Source organism: Morone saxatilis, unplaced genomic scaffold (assembly GCF_004916995.1).
Source record: "Morone saxatilis isolate NCDOM2014 unplaced genomic scaffold, NCSU_SB_2.0 Contig23, whole genome shotgun sequence".
Taxonomy (NCBI): domain Eukaryota; kingdom Metazoa; phylum Chordata; class Actinopteri; family Moronidae; genus Morone; species Morone saxatilis.
Window position 1 is genome coordinate 8,352,280 of NW_023339796.1, and position 11,593 is coordinate 8,363,872.

General features: G+C 39.2%; 1 protein-coding gene across 1 annotated transcript in view; it reads left to right on the forward strand.

The window, feature by feature from the left end:
• Positions 1 to 11,593, forward strand: part of pde1cb (phosphodiesterase 1C, calmodulin-dependent b) — a 91,555-nt gene that overhangs the window by 75,158 nt on the left and 4,804 nt on the right. Inside the window, exons 9-15 of the mRNA XM_035671476.1 lie at positions 905 to 1,005; positions 1,744 to 1,872; positions 2,401 to 2,502; positions 6,401 to 6,521; positions 8,307 to 8,388; positions 9,332 to 9,452; positions 11,370 to 11,545. Of these exons, the coding sequence (XP_035527369.1) occupies positions 905 to 1,005; positions 1,744 to 1,872; positions 2,401 to 2,502; positions 6,401 to 6,521; positions 8,307 to 8,388; positions 9,332 to 9,452; positions 11,370 to 11,545 (832 nt within the window). The remainder of the gene's footprint in view (positions 1 to 904; positions 1,006 to 1,743; positions 1,873 to 2,400; positions 2,503 to 6,400; positions 6,522 to 8,306; positions 8,389 to 9,331; positions 9,453 to 11,369; positions 11,546 to 11,593) is intronic.

The following is an 11,593-nucleotide window of genomic DNA, read 5'->3' on the forward strand; positions in this document are numbered from 1 at the left end:
CCATACAAAAACTGAAGTGTAAAAATGTCTGTGTGTATGCATGTGCTGAGCACAGCTAGCCAGACCCTTGTCCCCCTGCTTCCAGTCTTTGTGCTAAGCTTAAGCTAAGTTAACTGACTGCTGGCTGTAGTTTCATATTTAATACAGACTGACATAAGAGTGGTATTGATCTTCTCAAGTAACGTTTGGCAGGAAAACGAGTATTTCCCAAAATGATGAGCTAAAGAGCTGCTGCTACTTTAACATCCTCCTCTTTAAACTTGACCTAAATAGGAAAAGCATGATGTGTCTTACCTTGTGACAAGATTAATAAAATTAAAGAGAGCATGACTTTTTCATTTATATTTGGTAACAGTGACAAAGCAGACTGAGACAGTGTCTGAAAGGGAAAGAGTAAGGAGGAGTGTTAAAGCGACAGTTTAAAATGTGATTCTCAATAGAGCTTGTCTTATCTAAAGTTTCCTTTTTGCTTTGCTGACCTTTCCTCTATCTTCTCCTCCCCATTTGTTTCCTTTCATCCCTGACTGTAATGTATTCCTCATGCCAAATACCTCTCTCGGCGTCCTTTATATCACTTTTCTACTTTACATCTTTATGACGTGATGAACCATTCCCTGCTTTCCCCTTTTTTCCATTCACTGGCTTCTCATTTCTCTTCTCTAATTTCTGTCCATTCTTTCATCTTGTGTTCATTATTTCCCCTTCCTTCTTTCTGTCCACATCTGTCTTTTCCATCTCGTTGCTTCCCCTCCTCAACACCCTCCCCTTTTCTATATACTACTTACATACTCTTAATATCCCCCTCCATCTCCTCCTACCTTATCTTCAACCTCCCCTTGCTTCCTCACACCCCACCTCTTCCCTCCCCCCTCGTCTTCTTCGTCTCCTCTTCCTTTGCCTCCAGCATTGGTTGACTGAGCTTGAGATCTTTGCCATGATCTTTGCGGCGGCGGTGCACGACTACGAGCATACGGGGACCACAAACAACTTCCACATTCAGACAAGGTAATGGATCATAAAATTAAAAATGCATGGCACCGACTCACCCGATCAATGTTTTCATTTATAGAAAGGGGGCTTTACATTGACACTGAGATCGCCTGCAGTGCAGTAATAACACTGAGGCAGGAAGGGAGTCCAAATGAGCTCCAAACTTCATGCCCTTAAGAATTTGAGTTGGAAAGAACACATAACAACAAAACTTTAGGTTATAATTTATTCATTTTGTTGACCCTTTATATCCTATATTATTCTTGAATGTATCCTTCTTTTTATAATACAACTTTGTGTTGTTGATTTTCTACAAGTCTTCATAAAATTGGCGAGACTACTTTAAAGTTAAACTCTTGAAACTTTATATAAATAATATTGCCCTTTTATGTACTTGATACATGTCTTATTTTGAAACAAATTCACAAATTTACCCTCACTGAACCAGATAATCTTTATCATCACAAATTTCTTCTTTTTCTCATTTGGTTTAAGCATTCATAAAAAAAGTTTAGAACGTCTCTCTTATCATTTTTTATTGCATACATCCAGTATGCCATTGTGAATATTGCTTTATATATTTTAAAGAACAGTAAAGGTAATGCATAAACCCTTCTTGTGTTATTTTTTCAGCAGACCTGCTGATAAATTATTAGCAGCATCTAGAGGTCCATTATTTCTATTCTTCTATTTCTAATGTTCTTTCCAATATATATCAATGAAAGATTTTTGCTTTCTCTTTCTCTTTGACAGGTCAGACACAGCTATCCTGTACAATGACCGCTCAGTGCTGGAGAGTCACCATGTCAGCGCAGCCTACCGCCTACTGCAGGACGACGATGAGATGAACATCCTCTACAACCTCTCCAAGGATGACTGGAGGTCAGTGAGGAGGTTGACAGACAACAATGGAAAGGGAGTAAAAAAAAAAATAAAGAGCTAAGTGACAGAGATTTGGTAGAGAACAGCTAGAGACAGATATATAAGCAGATATGACAGGTGGAAACCAGCCAGGTCAAGCAGAACAGTCTCACAATGTACATATTACCTGTTCAAAGCCCAAAGAGAACTTATCTCAGATTTTTCAAGATTAACAACCATGTTTGGTGAAGTGAAAATCAGAAAAGTTGGATTACCTTCAAGGTCCAACAACTTTGTTCTAAATGGAACCGTTACGTATGATAATACATTAAAGGCGACAGCTGCAATCCGATTTCTCATGGTGTAAGCTGGGACTTGTCAAAGCAGAAATTATAAATAGCTCTCAAAAACTGTGTTGGCTCCTTTCATTTACTTTACTGACTTCCGAAATAAGTCGGCTTTTATTACCCTCGAGTTTGACAGTTCATTATACAGCACATGGCTTATGTTTTTTTCCTTTTTTTTGTCCTGTCCTTTGTTTTTATCCAGAGAGCTGCGAGCTCTGGTGGTGGAGATGGTGCTGGCAACAGATATGTCCTGCCACTTCCAGCAGGTGAAGGCCATGAAAAACTTCCTACAACAACCCGAGGGGTCAGTTGCCTTTTTCTTTGCCACTGTTTACACTCGTTGCCCTTGCCCCAGCAATTTCCATCTTCATTAACCCTGCCATCAGATCCCTGCTTACTAACCACCCGCTGTTTACAACCCAATTAACCCTGCCCTGAAGGGTGTACTCATAGAGGAACACAACAAACATTCATGTTGATATCAAATCGACTGAAATAAACAAGGAATGATATCTTTTGCTTAGGTGTTCTTTACTCAAAGTAGTATTTTGTTACCAAATAGGACCAAATGTCATCCATTACCCAGTACAGCTATACAGTAGGGTATTACTACGGGCCCTTTTAGGCAGAAACACAGGGTAGTTTGTGTTTTTGTGCTGTAAGTCTGCAGTAGAGTTATGTTGCAGTCACACCGGATTTGGCATGGTGAAATCTATTTGCACACTGCAGTGAAAAACAGCCGGTGGTAGAAATATTGCTGGCAGACTTGCTGGCACACTGTAGGCTGCTATAGCGAAGATGACCAGCTTTAAACATTCCATAAACTATGTAATACTGTCTTTACCAGCACTCCCGTTCTACTGCTTGTAGTCTGAAATACATGAATCAGCAAAGCAGTATAATTCAGACAAGTGCTGGTCAAGTGCAGGTGTTGTGAGAAGACTCAAAAATAAAAGAGGGGCTTGCTGCACACTAAAAATCTCAGCTCTGGACTAACCTAAAACTTATGCTTCATCAGGCTCAGTTAGGGATGTGATCACAAGCTCCCCACATATCATTGTTTAATAAAACTTAATTATTTTAAGATTGAAACACACAGTTTGACTTCTTAAGATTGCCACAGTTAAATCGAACTTAATTCTGTAGATCAAATAAAATGTTTAGGAGACCAAACAGGAAGGCTGCCAAATAAATGCACATGTAATTCAAAGCAGACCTCAAAGAGAGTTGGAGGAATTTAGTTTTACAATAATACAAGATAGACCACAAGATGAATTAAACGAGATACAGCAAGGATATATTCTATTTGTTTATAATATTATTATTATTTTTGCACAGACTCTTGAGGAACCCCTATGACCTGCAAAGCGAAGGTCATGTGATGAAGGGAGTAGCTAAGCTAGCCCTTCTGCTAATGAGCTAAGCTGTTAGCATGTTTTCCTGAGATCTGGATTTTCTGTGTTTACATTTTTTACAGTGCAAGTAGACAAGCTAGTAAGACTGCCCAAAAGTAACCTCCTGACACCTTCCTCTCTGTTCCTCTCTTCTGTTTATCACGTGACCTTTGCCTTGCAGGTCACAGTGGTCGCTAGAGAGTCTCACTTGGTACAGTGGACCCCCCAAATCCCCCAAATTAAAAATATTATATTAAGTACATAAATTAGCATGTGGAAGTTCAGCCAGATTGAACTCAATTTGAGGAAGACAAGGCCAGGTGAATTCGAAACAGGTAGTGAATATGTTATATATATATTTCTATTATTTTTTTTGCTGCAGCCAAGGTTATCAGACTACAACCAGAACTTCCTTTTCTCACATTTTGAGCACCCTCTACAAAGACTGACAGCTGGGGCTATTCTGCATGCAGACACAGAACTGCCGTTTGCAAACAGAAATAAAAAAGAGCTATCAAGCAAACTATCATATGACGTGATGAGTCACCACTGCTGATGCGGCTGCAACACTGATGAGAAGGCTGTAAGAAACTAGTTGACCTTCAGGCTATTCTTTTTACTGTGATAAAGCACAGCACTTGTCACGACTAGAAAACTAAAACTAAAACCTGCTCAGAAAGCAGTGATATGGAAATAAGCAGCTTCCTGAGAGCATGTGTAGGAATCAACAATGTTATGCCTCCTATATATGTGAATATACCTCAAAACCAAAGAGTGCTGACTGGAAGGTAATCATGAAGCTACAGTATAGGGTACACGCTCATGCACATGAATGAGAGATTGCAGTTTGCAGGCAGCTGTAATGCTGAATAGACTCTAATGTGAAGTAATTTCAAACCCATGTGCTCCAGGCCTGCTTAGAGTGCACTTTAAGACCCAATCTGCCACAAATGGAATGAGGGGAAATTTGAACTAGTCCTTCTCACCTCTGTTTAACCTTGTGTGTGTCTATGTGTGTGTCTGTGTGTGCGTTTTCATTTATGTGCCTCTTTTCCATATTAGTATACGTCTGTCAATTCATGCTCCAGTCCATTAAACATAATATTTTGATATGGTTATCATGTGAAATCTCCGACACCACTGATGTCTGATGAGGTGAAATGAAGCATCTTCACACTATGTTCCAGTGTAGAGAACCGATTAGCTTAATGGAAGCAGTTTGATGAGAGGGGATTTTTTTTGTCTTTCTCTCCTTTTGGATGGAGGTGTTTCTCAGTTTTTAGGTGGCTATGAATGTGTCTGTCTGCACTTTAGTAGATGTCTATTTATATGTCAGCTTCTGTTTAATAAGCAGTTTGAGGGTGCCTCCATGAGATCAGTGCCATCACAACACTTAAAGGATGTCTTACTGTCAACAAATCTCATGAAAAGACCAAAACCAACAATGAATTGATCACAATAATACAATACTAAGTATTGTCTTCTGTTCCATAGAGGTTCATTGTTGCCCAAAAGCTATTAAAAACACATCAATGAGCTACACTGTTGTACTGGCTGGTTTCTCTATTGCCATGAACAGAAACAATGTAGTTTATTTTGAGTTAATCCCACATACACCAAATGTGTGTTAATTCACCACTGGCAATAGTCCCTAACGGATGCACTATTTGCTCATGTTGCAAATGTGACAGCAACTATATATTTGTTAGCCATTTATAAAGATTTTATTTATTTTCAATAGAAACAAATGGGCTTGTGGTTAGGGAAGTCCAAGAAGTATCAAGAGAGAAACTAACACATTGTTGGTTTTGGTATTTCATGGGATTTGTTGGCAATATAAAAAATACAGAATATCAACAATCCTTTAATTAGAAATTATTATGTTTTAAGGATGCTTTACATCTCGAACATCTAATATCTATGCATCTTTATTAGGTAACCTGCAGCTATGGGGGGTTTATACTGCTACTATGCACTACAGATTCTTTGCACTAAATGTAATGGCCTGCAACATTTTCACCCCATGCCCCAATTCTATCTTGTAATGTCTTAGTAACTGTATCCAGTTCTGCACATGTTGCATTTAAAGGCTAGGTTTACATTCTATCTTGAAAACAATAACCATGAACATTGACATTTGGTTGTTGTAAGTGTGACATACAAGTTGTAAAGTGGAGACATTTTTACCCTGGTAGAAACCCTGAAACAGGCAGTATTGGTACCATGCTGAGCATATACTGCTCAGTGTCTATAGAAAAATTCCCCCTCCTTGACTTTTTAATATTTTATTGTGCTGTTCTTGTACAGACAGTCAATTTTTTGTGAACAGATTGCTGTAGATGTGTTTGCACCTGTGCCACATTTTGTCAGTTTTTTTTATCATTGACCCTACTGTCTTCAGGGACACTCAGTGCCTTGGACATTTTCTTGTATCCTTCTCCCGACTGATATTGTTCAATATCCTTGTGGGGGATTTGTCTGGAAGTCTGTTTGTCTTGATGGTGTAGTTGATGCAGAGGTTGGATCTACCACATACAGGTGTATTTTTACACAAAAGTGATCTTATTTCATATTATTAGGGTACCTCCAGAACCTTTCTGCTGCGCCTGTTATGCTTTTTTTTTTTTGTAGAGATTTGTTAACTGTTAACTTGGCTGCTTTTTCTGTTAAAAAAAAAACTCAACACTACACGCCGGTGTACAGGATAATTTAAGAAAACAACATGACAAATGAATGATACTCTGTGGCAGACTAAAGTTTTTTATATTGTGTTAAAAAATCTGCTCTCTTGTCTCATCTCTTTTGCAGCCTTGACAAGCCCAAAGCCTTGTCCCTGCTGCTGCACACAGCAGACATCAGCCATCCAGCCAAAAGTTGGGACCTCCACCATCGCTGGACCACCTCCCTACTGGAGGAGTTCTTCAGACAGGTGAGTGGGTGTACCAGGCAGGTCACAGAGTAAATCATGAGTGGCTGGTCCAGTGAAGATGTGAGGTTCAGATGCATGCAGAGAGAACTACTACAGATAAACGACTATGTACAGATATTTGTGTTATATATACACACAACATATCTGTACATATATACAATATGAACAGCATGCATTGTGTTTTTAGTGATTATATTTATGTGTTCTAAAAAGAAAACTGAATCTAAGCAATGAAAATAAATAATTTAAAGGTACAGTGTATGTTTGAGTCACAGGGTTATTGCACAGAGATTGTTCCTGTCATAATGATGGCTTGTGGGTAGAAACTTTTCCTGTGTCTGTTCATTTTGGCGTACAATTCTCTGTAGCGTCTACCAGAGGGGAGAAGTTGGAACAGGTTGTGTCCAGGGTGTGATGGATCCGGATCTTAGGTATACATAGTTATAACTAATGCATGCCATATAACCAATGTTGTCTAGTACAACAATCCTACATTAAATCTAGTATTTTGTCCACTTTCCCTTTATATCGATGGAGTTAGACTTATTATTAAAAACACCTTCATAGTATAATGCAATATAATTCTACCATACAGTTGAAACAGTCAGACAGAAACACTAATGATGTCACCACTCCATTTGAGTGTCCCAGTAAACAATGCCATTAAGTTAGCATGCAAAACTCTAGGGCCCTTGAGCTGGAAAACCTAAATAAAAAGCAGACATTATTAACGTTGTGGACAAAACAATCCATTTAGTCGCTGTTCGTGTCAGATTGAGTTCGCCAGGTTTTCATGGAATTTGTCACGTTGGCTCAAAAGCTGAGAATGAATGTTCATTGTTGTTTAAATTACACCTGTGCTTTTCCTGCTATGTGAAAACATATATTCTACTGGAGCAGCTGTGGAGTATTGGAGGAACTGTTTTCCTAGGATTTCTTAGGATTGCCAAAAGATGAAACACTCCATTTGAAGTAGAGTTGATTCATCTTTTTTCTCAAAATAGTAGGACACTTATGTTGCTTTCTGACGCTCCTTTGGTGCTGGTTTTCAGGATTGTACTGCTTGTCGGCTGGATGTCAGCCAAAGCTATTTATTTTTCCAATTCAGTCCCATGCATGTATTGTAGTGTAACACCAATAACAAAATAACAATGATATTAGGGGGCTTTGGCAAAACTCTACCCCCCAAAGCACTTTACTTTAGTGATATATGCAGTCATATTCATAAGTTTAATTGCAGGCACTGAAGCTCACTGACATTTAAAAAAATAATGCCATGACAAAGTGCCATTGCAGATTCAAATGAAGAACAAAACCTCTTTGATAAAACAATGCATTTAGCTATAAATAATAAATTGTGTGTTTGTAAATGTCAACAAGAAGGACAGAGGTTTGACTGGTTCCATTGCTTTCATCTCTTCCATTATTAATCCACATTGTTCTCATTATTAGTGCTATTGTTATTGTGGCTGCTCTCGCAAGGCCTTTGTCTCTCGGGATATGAATTGCCGATAAATAGCTTCTCAAAGAACATTGCCTCCCGACTCCACATCTCATCTGTTTGTGACAAATCAGAAGAGAAAATGAAACACATTTGTGGCCCAAAAGCACTTGGGGCGGGGTCCAGACATATCCAAGGCCTGTTGATAGAAGTGTGAGCATATGGTGTACTGCATGTGAGTGCCAGTCAGTTGTGTGTATGTGTGTGCCTGGAGGGTGGGGTACATTTTTGTTGAAACCAAAGAATGAGAATGATTTTGACTGAGGAAACTGCTGTATTTCCAGGGGGACAAAGAAGCAGAGCTCGGCCTGCCGTTCTCTCCACTCTGCGACCGAAAGTCCACAATGGTGGCACAGTCCCAGATCGGTGAGTGGCTCCTCCATCCTTACGTACAACGCCTGCATAATAGTATGCTTCTGTGAGTACAATGTAAATTGCTAGTGTTCCTGTATACAAACAGCTCTGTCCTTTACTCTCTTATTCTATATATATTCTTATTATTCATACAATTAATGTATTTTTTTACCAGAAAACATGCAGAGGAGGTAGCAAGACTTTTGTCAGCCCTGAGCAGTGATTACGGTCCTTCCTCTGATGTTAATAAAGCCCAACTTCCCAACATCTTCCACCACAGAACACAAGCCAGCCTGTATGTTGCCTGACAGGCCAAATCCAGGGCAGCATGTGCAAAGCACTCACTTGTTCCTTGTAAATCGTAATCTCTAAATGCCCACATTTAGCATTAAGAGTGCATTTTTGCATTTTGTCATCCATCTCTTACATTAAAATAGCATTAGGAAGGGATCTCTTTGCAGCCAGTATGAACCGAATGACCATTACAGCGACTAATACCAATGTCAATGTACACATAGGAATATGAGTATTGTTTTAAAGTAGACTTAAAAATGCAAACCTATCCTTTAATAGCTATGAATGCACAGTTATAATTGAAGGCAACTGAGACGTTTTGGTCAGCTCAGACCTTCTGCATTTTGAAAGAAAAGAAAGATTTGATTAGTGATCAAGTGAATGGGACAACTGTAAAGATTTTGAGAAGTGAGATGGACATGGGACAAAAGGAGATTAGTCCTTGACAGGGTTGACACCTAAATACTCTCTTTGTATCTCAGATTTGATCATTTTCTAACATTCAGGAAATACCTGTGGACTTATTTTTTAATCTGAATTTTTATAAATTCCAGCGTTATGTGATTGTTCTGGGCTTCTTTTTTTCGATTCAAACACTTAAATAAAGAATGTATATATGTATAAAGTGACATTATGTTCTCTGATACTTGTGTGTCTCCAGGTTTCATAGACTTCATTGTGGTGCCCACCTTCACTGTCCTGACGGACATGACGGAACGTATTGTCACGCCGCTCATTGACGAGGCCTCCCATGCAGGTTTTGCTGGATTTAGACGCTCAAGGTGAGCTGCAGCGCATTCTCTGAGACATCATTTAGAAACAAAAAGTTTGGATTCTTGCAAGCTTGTCAGCAGAAGGAAGTGGGTGACACTGTGCATATCTCAGTGAATTTTAATCAACCAGCCTGGTTAATCAAAGATGGAAAAGTTACTGTTTGTACCCGCCTCTCATACCTTTCTGAGTAACTGCTCGTGCAGTGATGTGATTAAACCTCAACAGCTCTTCTGCAATAACAGCATATCTAATGGGAGTATTGCATACAGCAGATGAGTCTTCCATGAGTAATCCATTTCTGTGCATGGAAATGTCTCCACCTTTCATCAGCCAGAGCCACACACCTTGAAATTGATATTTTAGAGATGCTAGTCAAGTTCGCCTTTCTGTCCCTGATCAAGAATGGGCCTCAGTGCTGAATTGGCATACACAATACCCTCTCGAGAAACAAAAGGAAATTATTTCATCTCCACTGGTTTAATTAATTGGCCCAGTACTTTTCCTCCAGTCACTTACTAAATCAGGTATATGCAAGGCTTTGAAACTAAACAAATAGGAAAGTACTTTCCACTAGCTCTTGCGTTACTAATATTTAAACTATCTTGAAAAAGATAATTTGACTCTGTTATTTGTTTAAACTTTGTGCTTTTTAAAGTGAACTCATTAGAAAATGAAGCACTACTTGGGGAGTCTGCATCTTCCGTTGCACCTGCACATCAATATCAGCCTCCCCGTTCTCCACAACAGCAGTCATTAGCATCACTCAGTGGGCCTCCAGTCGAAGCTAACCAAGTGGAAATCTCAGATAGTGTTGCCACTTGTGCAGTCTCGTTGTGTATGTACACACCTGGGTGCTTATGTGTTTCCTAGGACTGTTATTTCACAGCATTTATAGCTGCTTTCAATCAGCTGTAACTGTGTCTGATCTGCCGCTGGTTATCTACCTTTCTTCCTTTCTTCTTCTTTGCCACTGAATCTGAAAGTTCAGGGTTTTTTTTTTAGCTAAGCTAGTTACATCACAAATGGATGGCAATGTCGGCCTGTGGGTTTGATGTTCTGGACTAAAATATCTCAACAACTATTTGAGGGATTGCCATGAAATTGAGTGCAGACATTCATAGTACTCAGACGATGAATCCTGTCCCCTGGCTTTTCTTCTCCACCATGAGGTTAACATTTGTGCTTTCAAATATGTGGATAATCATTTGCCATGAAATTGTGTTCAGACATTCATATCCCAGCAAAATAGTGCACTTCCATGAAGTTGGGGGGGGGGCATTTGAAAAAGAAGGGTCAAAATTGAAGCCGCAGAGGGCAAGATATTCTGCCTTTTGGTTCCTAGTATGTGTCAGACTCAATAAACCCTGTGTTCTACATTTCCCATAATGCAACTTGACAGCATCTTTCATCAGATCCCTGCATCTTGAAAATACTATATCCAGCTGCGACCGCAGCACGAATGTAAAGGAAGAATGTGAACGAAGTTGAACTTCCAAATATGGTTCATGGGCTGGTCGGGTCACAGAGGAGACTGTGCCCAAAACGTATTGATGTTTATCTCAGCATACCAAACTACAGACTAATGTTCAGGAGGAAGACAAAAAAAGTTTTTAGGCCTATGATAAATGTGCGCTTGAAATGTGATTTATTTTTCCTATGACTAGTGGTGAGATGGTTAGGGTTAGATAATGTCAGGGCCAGGACCAATCAAAGGCATTCCCATTATGTATATTTGCAAAAGTTGTTTATGTTATAAAATGTATAAAACCAACATTTTGATGTTCATAAATATCAACACATAACATTGTTGCGTTGTTAGTCAACATTTAATTTGTTCAATACTTTTGAATACATTTGTCTTTGTGAACATGCTGGCAGTCTTCATCTTGTTTAACTCCCTGCTTCCCTATACATTTTCCATCTAGTCTGAACAGTATCACCTCAGACGACGCCAAGAGGCACAGTGTGAAGAGCATGGGATCCGACAGCAGCTCGTCAGGACAAAGCTCTCTGCTGACGGTGGACATTAAGAACTTCAAGGCTTTGTGGAACGAAGAGGTTTATCAGAATAGAGAAAGGTGGAAAGCGCAGGCTGGTAAAGGTACAGTACATCCATACAACCAAAAATATAATAATGAAATTTAATAAT